The sequence below is a fragment of the Urocampus carinirostris genome, chromosome 16 (assembly GCF_059441175.1).
Source record: "Urocampus carinirostris isolate Australia breed hairy pipefish chromosome 16, RoL_Ucar_1.0, whole genome shotgun sequence".
Classification (NCBI taxonomy): Eukaryota; Metazoa; Chordata; class Actinopteri; order Syngnathiformes; family Syngnathidae; genus Urocampus; species Urocampus carinirostris.
This window is the reverse complement of record NC_142364.1, coordinates 15,128,400-15,142,085: the sequence shown is the minus strand read 5'-3', so window position 1 is coordinate 15,142,085 and position 13,686 is coordinate 15,128,400. Positions and strand designations below refer to the sequence as shown.

Genomic DNA, 13,686 nt, shown 5'->3' with positions numbered 1-13,686 from the left:
GCGTCTTCCGGCGAGGAGGAGGTGACGTTGGCACCTGGCCCGCCCCAGGGGAGGAGTCAGCACGCCCCATGGGAGGGGCCGATGCCCTGACGTGCCAAAAGGACAGAACACGGAAGACGGAGAGAGACAAGACAGACAGACAGGAGCGGAGACGAAAAGATGGGGGGGCTCGACAAGACTGATTCGACAATAATTTGGCTAAATTCGATGGAATTCACTTAATAATAAATTGAGAAAATAAATCTGCCCCTGTGTGAAAAAATAATAGGAGAATAAAGTTTGTGTTTTGTTAATGGAGTCAGATAACCAATTCGAACAATTTGGTAAACGCCACATTTGTTGTAATATAGTTTTTTCCCTAACACACTACACAATACGGCAACATTTAGTGCTCAAATAATACATATTGTCCCTTTAGTTTTTGTTGAACTTATAGTGAATTAAAAAAGAAAAAAAAACACAGACTTAGAGTGACAAGAGAGTAGTAACTTAGTAAAAAAAAACCTTCTTTTGATAATTATTACATTTAATTTGTATGACACATCAAATCTCGAGGACTTCCGTGTTACTAAATTTGGGCAAAACACACCGCGACGTGATTGGTCAACGTCAAACATTGTGGGCGTGGTTTGCATTTGTCTCTTTTGGGCGCCGCTCTCCTTGGGTCGGACTAGTTGACGCCAGGTTGGGGTTCCATTGGCGGAGGCTCAGTCGTCCGGGTGAAGAATTACTTTTAGCCGAAATATGAACCCCTTTTCCGGCTGTTGACAGTCGTCGCTTCCCGGGGCTCGCGGAAGCCACACCACGACTATTCGCTCCGCGGTTGTTTGTTGTTTCCTAACTCGCTGCGGTGAGAATGGAGTCAACGCGCAGGTGCCGTTTAATTAGTGGTTAACGTTATCTTTTGATATTTTTTTGTTTCGTTTTTCGTCCACAATGTGGGGTCCTCCTTTCTTAGTTACTTTTCTCGTATGAAACAATCATGGAGGGAAGTGGAGACACGTCCGCCGAAGAGGACTTTAGAGGCGGCAACCTCGACTCCAATTTCGGGAGAGTTTCCAAAGTCGGAGAGGATCAAAATACAGAAAGTACCGATGATGAGTGTGAAGAAGACGAGAAGGTAAACAAAGCTCCTTTACTTATTGTTTATTTTTCAACGTTGAATCACATCTTAAAGGGACAGTGTGTATTATTTGACTAATACATGTCGCTGTATTCACATGCAACCGAAAAACAAGCGCTTAAAAGCACAAGGAAAAATCGCCTTAAAGGGGCAGTGTGTATTATTTGACCTCCACATGTCGCTTTATTGTCTCATGCAACCGAAAAGCAAGGGCTTAAAAGCACAAGGAGAAATTGTCTTAAAGGGACAATGTGTATTATTTGACCACCACATGTCGCTTTATTGTGTCATGCAACCGAAAATCAAGCGCTAAAAAGTACAAGGAACATTTTTTAAAGGGGCAGTGTGTATTATTTGACCACTACATGTCGATATATTGTCATCCAACTGAAAACGACCACTAAAAAGCACAAAGACGAATATTTATTAAAGGGACAGTGTGTATTATTTGACCACTGCATGTCGCTCTATTGTCATTCAACCGAAAAACTAGCACTAAAAAGTACACGAAAGAATCTTTTTAAAGGCACAGTGTGTATTATTTACTGCCTCCATGTGGTTAAAACGCTTAATGTGAAAATACAAAAACAATTTTAGTCTATATGAGTGAAATAATATTAACTAATATGTAAATGTGTATTTTTTTTAGATACTTGGCAGTCAAGAAATTAGCATTTATTAGACATGGGGTGATCCTTACCTAGAGGTAGCTGACATAATTGACGGCCATCTTGCTGCCAAGTCGACCATCCTGTTTATTTTCTTTTTTTTTCTTTTGCACATAATTGGAATTATTTCTTTTTTTTTCACAAAAAAATGAGAAACAAATTAGAACATAGTGAAAAAATATGTTCCACTGTAAGATCATTTTTGCTCATTTTAAGTATTTTTCGTATTGTTTTTTTCTTATTTCATTTTGTTTTTACTATTTTGTTCTTTGAAATCCCTGTTTCCCTTTTTTCTTCCCCTTTTTTGCTTTCAATTTTTTTTTCCTGGCTTTTTGTCTTTTTATTTTTGCCCTCTCTTCCTCTTCTCTTTTTTCTTCCTTTTTTTGTTTTTCCTTTCCCTCTTTTTTTCTTTGAGTTTTTCCATATTCCTCTCTTCCTCCATTTTTCCTCTTTTTTTCTCTCTATTTTGTCTTTACCTTTTTTCTTCTTTCTCTGCAAAAAATCTAAAAAATTGAGGAAAAATAATATTGTGTTCTGGTCACTTTGTGTCTCCATAGTTTGTATTCCTCCTCCTGCTTGTGTATTGAAAACTATGAAAAAAATAACAATCAAGCAATGTTCATTTTTGTACTAAAAATGTTGATTTTTACAAAGAAGTTGATTGATGCAAAAATTAAACTGGTACAGGCGCTGCCTGACTTACGAACGAGGTTACGGACTATCGCTCGTAAGTTGAATTTGTTTTTAAGTTGTTTCAGTGCTATATTTTATACGCTTAAGGTTTATATAAGTATGTTTAAGGCTTGTATAAGTAACCTGTATTGTTTTGTGCTAAAAAATCAACATTTCACAAAATAAAATGCTCTATAAGGATAATTAAAGTTAAGTCCAACTTACTTTTGGAAGATGGGATTCAAGAGTTAAGCGACTTCCGACCCCGCGGTATAAAGTGGGCGAAAAAAAGCGATCCAACCATTTTCTCAACCGCATCAAGCTTTCTCATTCCACTTTCATTTAAAAGGAACGGCTCACTTTTTTGTTACACTTCACACCAACCATATTGAATGGATGCACGAAATATTAAACAATAAAAATGTAAAAGTTCTTAGGGCGCTGGAGATAAAGTAGAGAATGTTTACTCACAAACTAGGAAGTAGAAGCCTGATTTCTTCTTCGGGGTGGATGTTGGGTGACCTCTCACAGCGACACGCGGCTGAAAAAAGTACACGATACAAGATCTAACTTACAGCAATGTCCGGATATTTTGGGACATCCCGAAAAAAATGTTCATGTCTACCGTCTATCGTAATTTGAATGGTCGTAAGCAGTGGTCCCTCTAAGCTGCGCGCGTGCACATTTGCGCACTGCTCGCACATTCTCAGCACACAAGAAAATCATGCCAGCGCACAAAAATGAGGGCTCAAAATTACTCATTAAGAAGCGACTTAAGTCAAAGTTACAGTGCATGAAGGTAAAAATACACGGGTTCCCCTGACGTTGTGTCCTAAATGAGGTATTTTGAAGTCGAGTCGAGTAAAGTTAGTAGAGAACCGGCTTCTTCGGCTTGTCTCACTAAAATGAACCGGCTCTTTCAGGTCCTAAACGGCTCTTCAGGTTTTTGCTTCTTTAATTCCAACATGACCAAATATTATGTAAAATTATGCACAAAATGACTTAAAGGAAGGGGGGAATAGAACAAAAAAGAAAACGATACCAAAATGAAAAAGTAGTGAAAAGCTGAGAAAAAAAGAAACAAAAGGAAGAGAAAAAAAAGAAGGAAAAATTTAGAAAAAAGCCAGAAAAAAAGAAAAGAAAGAAATGCAGGAAAAAGTAAATAGAGAACAAAAAGAAAAAAATAACAGCTCGGAAAAAATCAACACAATGAGATTTTTTTAAAGGAATTTAAAAAAAAAAAGTTAAAAAAAGAAAAACTTTGTGTTGCATCCAAATAATTTCCAATTATATCAAGTGAATCTTGTTGCCAACATTGTACTTCCACTAAAAAATGTGATTAAGTACAGTTCTGTATCTTACAACCGACTAAATAAGCCCCCCAAAATGTTAATATTTTGCGACAAAATATATTAAAAAATAAAAATAAATGCATATCTTGTGAAAGAATTGTAAGAACAAACGACGTTTGTAGGCCGTACAACCTTTGCAATAATACATGAGTCAATTCATTCAAAAGAGAAAAATAATTTTGCATTGCCGGAAACTCGGCAAAATGTCAAGTTTTGGACATGTTTGATAATTAATTATCTTGCCACACTTGGGATTATGGTTGCTCACTGTTGTTTCAAGCGTTGCTCACCGACTTTGTGTGAACGCTCAGACCCCTGGAAAATTACAGGGAACATTGGTCGTAAGTAGGGGAGCGTCTGTACTTGTTTTACAACAACGAGGAGATTGCACTTCAAACCGGGGTACTGCACTTAGCTTGGCTTTTTATCAAAATCATGACAAAGTGTTGTTATTGCAACAATTATATCCATACATAAATACCTTAGGAATTTTGGTAGTATACAGTATCCCCTTCAGAACATCTTAACAACCCATTTAGTGTGATAAAAGGGGTAAAAAAATATCTGTATCATTCACTGTTCTGACTGGCTACAGGCTATGACAGGTTTACTTGCCTTTCAAATGTAATTTTGTTTATAGTTTGCCAAAGGCAAATTGGGAATGTTTATCAGCACACCTCTCAAGGAGGAAAAACCCGTTTCAATGAAAAATAAATTTCCCTGAGCCACACCAAGGCCGAGTCGGCCTTCCTTAGCTTGTGCCAAGTTGACAAAACGTGCTTGGCAGAGGTTACCATATGCGTATCGTCACTTTTTTCCCACGTTTGTACTCATCCTTGTTTTTGTTTTTTTCCTTCGTTTCGAGCGAAAGAAACAAAAGGGTTATGTTGAGTCTGAGTAACGCAACACACTGCAAACTGCCATTTGATACGTTAAGTAGGCTGCAACAACGAATCGATTATCCAAAGCGTGGGCAACTAATTCAATCATTGATTCGTTGCGCCACGCGATTTATGAGACACTCAGCATTGAACTTTGAACATTACAAACAAAATGGCTATGAAACGGTCAAACACTTTAAAGTAAATAATATTCAAGGGAAAAGAACGTGCTGCAGAAATATAGAGAAAAAAGATGAATTAAATTAATAAAGTCAAAGGTAAAATAAAGATGATGGCATTTTTATGCGACACGAGGCAGAATCTTGACCAAAACTGTTTTTTCAGGGCCAATACTGATTATTAGTATCAAGAGGAGGCCGATAACCGATATTTGGAGCCCATATCCAATTGCGGTAAGAGCTTAAAAATTGTCCTAAGAAAATTTTACTCATGCAAAAAGAAGCGGAATATTTGTTATGATTTTAAGTAAAACTTAAATAGCTCTCTGAAACCTTTTTACAGTAAATTAATTAGAAGGCGCAGGATCGGTTGCACCCGTGACAGAAGTCAGGAAAGAGGGAGAGAGAGGCTCGGCTGCATCCGAGCCAAACAACCCAGTTTTAAATATATTTAATCGGCCCGTTGAAGAAATAGAAATGCTGATACCGATATCCGTCAAATTCACAAATATCGGTGCAGATAATCAGCCCGCCTGTATATATTAGTATATTATATATAATTTGCACATAGTGAAAGTTTATTATATTCAAATATTTTACCCCCCAAAACAAATTTTTGGAGAAAAGTTTGAAAAATTGGTATACATTTTTGATATTTTTTTGTGGATACCGATTCGTTAAGTGCAGCTCTAATGTCAAGCACCACAGATGTAAATCGTATCCTTTCACAGTCATCTGTTAGGCTGATTAGTGAGCATGGTAATGGGAAGTGCGTTGCACAATATTGCAAAAAACAAGTTTTCTCCCCTCCTCCTCTTATTTTCTTTACATAAACACATTCAAACACTCTTGAATGTCCACACAATTACTCAAATACGTATTTATATTTCTAGACACGCCTTTGAAAACATTTCGTAATGATTGTTCTCATCCTTATTCACTGTTTTTCACCAAATAAGAAAACAAAGTTTGTACGGTTGCTTGACTATTTTGAAAATGCTTGAATTTCAATGTATTGATTTCAAGGGTTGAAATGTGCATTGAATTTTGGGGGAACTGCTTGTAAATGCTTGAAACTGTTGCTATTTTTATCAAAAACTCTGTCTAAAAAGCAAGTCGACAATACTCTCTGGTGGCTTCGTTTTGCTATTGAATTTCTTCTTCCCTGGTGATTAACGGCAACTGGCATTAGTTTGTATGGCAGTTTCCTATGAAGCGATATTGGCCTCTTTGGGTCGCGCCAAAGATGACCGGTGCCTGTTTCCCAACTTTTTTTGGAGCCAAGGCACACTTTTATCTCATTCATTATACATTTTTAAAAATGTGTTTTCAACATCAAATTAATGTTTAAAAAAAATCAAATTATCATAATGCCTAAATTAACAGTATAACGTTTTTCAATAATGTGTTGTCCCTGTTGCTCAGGTGGTGAAAAGAGTCAATTTTTTGTATTTTTTGTTAAATTTTAACAGGTTTTTCCAGTTTACTATAGTGTTTTTCTTGATAAACGGAAAATAATACTTTGAATAAGCAAGCTTTATCTGTTGTTTAAACGTTTGTACAATGTTCAAGAACTAGAAATAATAACTGAAGTCAGCAATTTTTGGCAAGGTTTTTACTTGATTTATATTGGGACGTATTTTATTATTCTTTGCAGTGCAATCTTTAACGGCGTTACCAAACAAGATAGGTTAGTAAACGTACTCGTTTGCAGATCGTTTGTACATGAAACGAAAAACAAAATCTGCTGCCACCTACTTACAGTGACTCAGTTGGTCGCTGGAAGAAACCAACAATTGAGCAATGGCATGATTTTTTTTAGGAAACATAAGGTTGGGCAAGTTCCTGCAGCACACTAGACGAAGTATCACGGCACACTAGTGTGCCCCAGCACACTGGTTGAAAAACACTGTTTTAGTGCAAGGAATACTTATCAATTGTGGACATTTATTATGAGCGATGCAAAGAATTAAGGTAGCGTATCCCAGTGGTAAACTGTAATGGGAAGAACTTCCTGCAACTGAAAATCTTTATTACCCAACACCTATACAGACGCTGCCCTACTTATGAAAAAGGTTCCGGTCGATCGTTCATAAGTTGTTTCAGTGCTATATTTTGTATGTTTAAGGTTTATATAATTATGTTTAAGGCTTGCGTAAGTAACCTGTATTGTTTTTGTATTAAAAGAATAAACATTTCATAAAATAATATCCTCTATAAAGATAAATAAAGTTGGCCTACGTATTAGGAATTTTGCCAGAAGAATTACTGTCTTGTCAACAGAAATATATACTAAAGGTTATGATTCTGGTAGCAAAGAAAATGATCACAGAGTCCTGGCTGAAAGCACAACCTCCTGACATAAAACAATGGAGAGACAAATTAAAGCAAATTTACATTATGGAAAAAATCACTGCAAGACTTCAACTGAAACTTGCCCAATTTTTTTTTTTTTTTTTTTTTTTTTAAATTTATTGACTGTTATTGTATTAACTTTTTTTTTCTGTTGTTCCTTCCGTTATTTATGGGTGTGTCAAGTGTATATGTTTAGTGTTTGTGTTGATGTATGATTGTGGAATCAAACCTCTGTCAAAATTTGTGTGAGAAATAAAGTTATATTAAAAAAAAAAGATAAAGTTGAGTTTAACTTACTTTTGGAAGATAGGCTTCAACAGTTGGTCAACTTCCTCCTCCCTTGTAAAAAGTGGCCGAAAAAAAGCGATCCAACCATGTTTTCAACCGCATCAAGCTTCCATATTCCACTTTCATTTCAAATGAATCGGCTCACCTCTCCTTTACACTTTAAACCAACCATATTGAATGGATTCCCAAGATATTAAACAATAAAAATGTCAAAGTTCTTAGTGCGCTGGAGATACAGTATAGAATGTTTGCACATGAACTAGGAAGAGGAATCTGATTTCTTATTCGGGGTGGATGCTGGGTGAGCTCTCACAGCGCCACACGCCCGGTTATTTTTCGACGCCCTGAAAAAAAGGTTCGTATCTCCGGTTTTTCGTAAGTCGAATGGTCGTGAGTAGGGGAGTGTCTGTATAGGGATTGATTTGTCCTAAAAACAAATACATTTGCGATTTCTTCAGGATCTAAAAATCATGTCTTAATAAATGCACACGCAAAATTAAATCACATCTGGAAATCGTAGAAATATTTTTGGCACTGCAAAACACAGGATTCAAACCGATATTTTCTTCAATGGTAGAAATTGGAAAATCGGCTTTGAAAGTGCTTGAATTTGGCCATAAGAAGAAAAGGAGAAGAAAAGAAGAACCGCAAGCATTTCTCCGGAGATTTATTATGCCCGCATGAAAACAATACCAAATAAAAGCTCAAAAGTTGCCATGGAACCTTTCTCATTTTGTGTTGCACAACAAATAGACATTTAACTCCACATGTCTGGAGGCTGTCAAAATGTGTCTTGACGTGCTGCCGCAATTGCATCCTTATTTCCATTCACTGAAGCAAAGCATCTTAGTAGGGCTGAAACTCACCATGTTTAGTAATCGATGGATCTGTCGATTTTTTTTTTCTTTTTTTTTTTCAAGTAATTCATGAATCAAATTTTTTAAAAACACATTTTAATTTTCTACTCTTTATCCAAATATTGGAGTTTTGCACAAAACAGAATATTCTATAACCTATGACAATAACTTGACGGTGGTGTCCATAACTTCAAAATATTCTACTTGCTGATGCCATCTTCTGGCTGAACTCATCATTGCAGCTCCTATTGTTGCACGTGCAAGTATGTGAAGTTCTTGCATGCACTCAAATAAACTCTTCCTTTCTCGTTGTTTGGGGGATTTGGGTTGGTATTTTTGTTTGAAACAGTCCTTTTCTTATTCTCACCATTTTCATCAACAAAATAAAACCGCGAGCACGTGCGTGAAATCACTCTCCTCCCCTCCATCCCTCTGTTTCCTTTCCTCCAGCGTAATGCGCTTCGTGGCTGGAACCCCAATAATAGAAGTAAGATAAAAGCAGATAGGCGCGGTGTGAAAAAATATGTAAAGGCTCTTTCAGTTGGGCATTGTTACACATACTTAATAGAGATGGTGTTTCATTTTAAACTTTTTAAGGACACCTCAAATGTCTTCACCTTTTTAACGTGCTTCGTGGCTTATAAATCGCGCGACACAACATATCGATAATGAAATTAGTTGCCAAATGCCAACACTTAATGATAGATTTTAATCTATTTGCTGTTGCAGCACTACATCGTATTACTGTAGTGTAAATGTGAATTTCCCTTAGGGGATGAATAAAGTATCTATCTATCTATCTATCTATCTATCTATCTATCTGTTCATAGTACAACAAAATACACTCGCCAGATTATTCTTATTGGGCATCAGCAGAAGTTGGATTTTTTTGTTCTCCAGATTGATTGCATGTGTGTGTTTTTTTGTGAGAGTGTGTGCATAGCATACATCTATCATGTTTAGATGACATTTGTTCCGGAAATAGACTGGTGGGAAAACGGAGGGAACTTTTTAGACAAGCTCCAAGCATCTTATGAGTTTTGATAATTAGACCAGCAGTTATCGCTTGGAAAAATTGAAAACTACATTGTTTAACATGGCCTCGTGGTGCAGGTGCGCTCATATATATTATATAATATAAGTAGCTGTGCGCACACAAATGTGTTGTATTTTGGTTGTTGAAATTCTTCAACGCAGATTATAGTGAATCCTCCTTTATCGCGGCTTTACTTTATAGAGAGGTCCTGTTATAGGCAAAATCCCTCAAGTATAAACCTTTATTTTTTTAATTGCAATTATTTCACTTATATCAATTAAATATCTTATTCTAGATTAAAACCAGACAACAACCCACATAGGTGTTTGGTAAAAAATAACAGTAATATGTAGCTTACATTTTCAGTTTCAGGAAGTTCTTCACATTACGATTTCTCACTGAGAAACACGCTACCTTAATTTTTTTGCACGGGGCATAAAAAAAGATGATATGTAATTCCTGCACTAATTCACATATTATAGTGCCCTGTTCAGGTGTAGCATGCACCTGTCCTCTTGGGTGATGCTTCATAGGACACTGCCATACAAACTAAAACCAGCTGCTGTTAATTACGAGGGGAAAATAAATGCAACGGCAAAGCGACGCCTCCAGAGAGCAGTGTCGGCGTCAATTTTACAACAGACTTGTGGAGAAACACAGAAATAATTTCAAACGTTTACAAGCACCTTACCCAGAAATTAAGCACTTTTTAATCCTTGAAAACACATTAAAATGCAAGCATTTTCAAGGATTTAAGCACCCGTATAAAGCCTTTATCTTTCTATGTACCCTGGTCATATACCTTGACAGGTGTGACCGACAGCAAGACAAACACGAACAAAAACAAAGAGAATAAAAAAAGGGAAAAAGTAGCAAAAACACACACTCAATTTTTTGGGGGGGACCATGGCCAACCCAAATGTCCAAACACCCAAACAAGTTAAGCACCTCGGCACCCAAGTTGGTCATGCTTTCGTCCCTGCAGATGAAACGTGATACAAGAAAGTGGCCATGTCACTCGGGTCAGGGTGACACAAAACACACAGGGGTCGACAGCTTTCACTGGTTTACCCCTGCTGCATCATAGAGGTGCCCTGCCCATCCCTTAGAACACACTTAAACATCCCACAATCCTTTTACAACACCTCTCCACTCATTCCTATCACCAAACAGAGCTCTAGCTTCCACTTTAAAGCCTCGTCTGGAATAAAAATCCTCACAGGCCACCTGTGGTCCCCGGGCTAAAGTTTGCCCGCCCTTTGTCTACAATACATCTTGTGTTTCCATAAATAATGTGCGGATCGTATCCTCGCAATAAACGTATACTCAATAGGGCTGCTGGTTTGCTAGTTTAAGATCAGGTAATTGTGTAATTTTGTAACTGTAATCCTGTGCAGTCCTTTGAGACATTTTTGTGATTAAGGGCTATATAAATAAATTTGACTTGACTTGACTTGACTTGACTTGACCCACCAGTTACCCTGTTATCAGTACCTGGCAGCCCCAGTGATAGTAAGTCTTATGGGTGCAGTGCAATCATTTACAGCCAGCCGCTTTACTTCTCTTAAAGTCAAGTCAACAAATGCCCGGGCCAAGCCAGACACACAGCGAGCAGTCGCCCGGGTTTGTTTTCACGCGTACAAGCGGAATGTCTTCTTCGAATCACAACAGCAGCCCAGGATGCTTGTTCAGTCTAGCAGGATGCACACGAAGGATCGACCCATATGAGTACGGGGGTACATTGTATTGTACTTTCTATTGTTATGTGTGTTTCAATTGTGTTTTTTTGTTGACTGGGTTTAAAATTTTATTTCAAAAGGCAGTACAAAGTCTTAAAAAGGTATTGAATTTAACTTGACTTAAGCTGTTGGAACCCTGTCGGAGCTGATATTCATTTGCTGTAAAAGCTTGGTGTACGAAGGTTTTAACAACGAAAAAGAAACATAATATTTATGACCAGAAATAAAACCTGTTTTTTTTTTTACACTGAATTAAAACTTCAACACAACTAACATGACGAATCTTTCACTTGAACCAAAAACTTACAGTGCAGGAAATAAAATTAGGCTTAGCAGCAGCTCGTTAAAAGGGTACATAAACAATTAAATATCTCCCTGTTTTTTTTGTATGTTTTTTTTTTGTGTTTTTTTTGTACAATGAATAAATAAAAATTTACTTCAAACAAAAAGTGCATTGAAATTTCAAAAGAGCTCGTGAAATGAAAAGTGTGGCCACTCCTGTTTTATCGACAGATTGACGAACTAATGTTATGGTAAGAGCTAATCACTCAGCCTTCCACTTTGGCGTGCCTTTTATGCTCTCTCAATCACAAACATACACGCTTGATTGACGAACTAATGTTCTGATAAGAGCTAATATATTAGACTCCCCCTGAAAGTGCTTCCCTAAAACAAGTTAACTACAGTTTTTTACGTTATCTCTTAATCTCACACACGCTTTTCTACCAGACTTTTTAAAACCTCAATATTATCAGCGGTCTTGATTTGCAGCCATGTCGGGACTTAGGAGTTAACAGCTGCCTCTGTTTAGTCCGCTCCTAAGTTACTCTTCGTGCTTCAGTGGCTCCGCCCTTGGTCGTTTATCCAATCAGAAGGTGGGGGGTAGGTAACGTGTGAGACATACGTAGGAAAGAGAGGGAGGGTGGGGCTCTGCTGCATCTGAGCCTAAATAATCGAGTTGACGAATGAAAAAAAAAAATAGCTATACCGATATCCATCATATTCCAAAAAATAGGTGACTATAATTGGCCCGCCCAATCATCAGTCAACCTCTACTTTCACTCCAAATCACTAAATCCAATTAAATCTTAATCCTCCATCACTCTTCAACAATTCCTACAAGTCAATAGTTTAAAACGATGCACCGCTTCCTCTTTTACGTAATTTAGGTCAGACTCATCGCCACCTCCGCTTTTCACCAGTCCCTTTCTCGCTAATTCCAAACTTTCTTTCTGCTGCGCGATTACCATTTTCGGCTGCATATTTCACTATTTGAATTTTGTTTTCCCATGCCATTTTTGTTTAACTTTTCTCAGTTGTTTTTATGAATTATCGGCATTGATGAAATCATCAACAAAGGCCTAGAGCGACCTCTTGCAGTTTAGTGTAAAAATAACATGGGACATGATATGATAATGTGTTAACAATTTCATACATAACTCACACCGGAGTATAGGTCAAACCCCAGGCCAAACTATGAAAGAAACTGCGATTTATAATCCGAAAAATAAGGTAACAGGAGAAATGACAGTGATGTTTTTTCTTCCTGTTGGTGTGTTAGGTCACGCTGGACAATGTTTAACTTTCTCCGTTTTAAGCCGGGCGAACAGTCGGGGTAGCCGGATGGGTGTCCACTCTCTTTACCTGATCGCTTTAAAGGATTACTTCAATCTGATTAGCATTGGTTTAAGCTGAGCACGTTTGCCACCTCAGCGTTGTGCGTTTTTGGTTTTTGACACTTCTTTGGATGACAGAGACGCGTTTCGACTCAAACGCCAGCAAAACATGTCCTTCGGTCTGAATTCACTCCATAGCCGATTACCGGAGGGAAACGAGGTAGGGGAGGTTATACTTTTAAACGTAGTCTTACCGTTTTGCTTCGCTACTGAGTACTTTTGACGCACTGCAAATATTTGCGTGTTTTTCACAGATCTTGAGGTTGAAAAAATGACTCGCTTTACTTTGTGTTGCGATTATTTATTTTATTTTAGAAATAAATTCCAATTTCTTATAGTCATTTTTGTGTAGACCCCATTCTATGTAGCGTGTTTTTCAGACTATTACGCACACATAAAAATGGGCACTTTACAAGTTTTGTACGGATGCTTGGAATCTTTTAAAATGCTTGAATTTTGATGTGTTTTCAAGGAATGAAAATGGGGTGAAGTGTTTGTAAAATGCTTGGAATTGTTGCCATGTTTCACAACAACTCTGCTTAAATATTGGGCTAACACTAATCTCTGTAGGCACCACTTTGCCAGTGCATTTCTCTTCCCTTGTGATTAACAGAAGCAGGCATTAGTTATTATTGCATTGTCCAATGAGGCGTCATCGCCCCCTGCATGTCAGGACAGGTGCTACTCCTAAATATAACGGTATGAAATGCGTATTAGTGCAGGGATTACGTATCAATTATGGACATTTTCGTACGAAAGATTACGCTAACATGAACGTGTAAAAATAAAAAAATCAGGTCGTTTACACGTCATTTAGCACCTGGGTCTCCACAACAAGTGGTGAGCGGTTAAAGGATAAA

The 13,686-nt window shown here is 37.4% G+C and overlaps 1 protein-coding gene across 3 annotated transcripts in view; it reads left to right on the top strand.

Moving 5' to 3' along the window:
- Positions 1-685: 685 nt before the first annotated feature.
- Positions 686-13,686, top strand: part of mast4 (microtubule associated serine/threonine kinase family member 4) — a 112,726-nt gene continuing 99,725 nt past the window's right edge. For 2 of the 3 annotated variants that reach the window (XM_088355311.1, XM_088355310.1), the window contains exon 1: positions 686-1,120. In XM_088355311.1, coding sequence (XP_088211437.1) covers positions 983-1,120 — 138 coding nt within the window. In that variant the 5' untranslated portion in view covers positions 686-982. Of the gene's footprint in view, positions 1,121-12,875; positions 12,987-13,686 lie in introns of those variants that run through there. The other variant, XM_088355312.1, reaches the window with a different exon arrangement.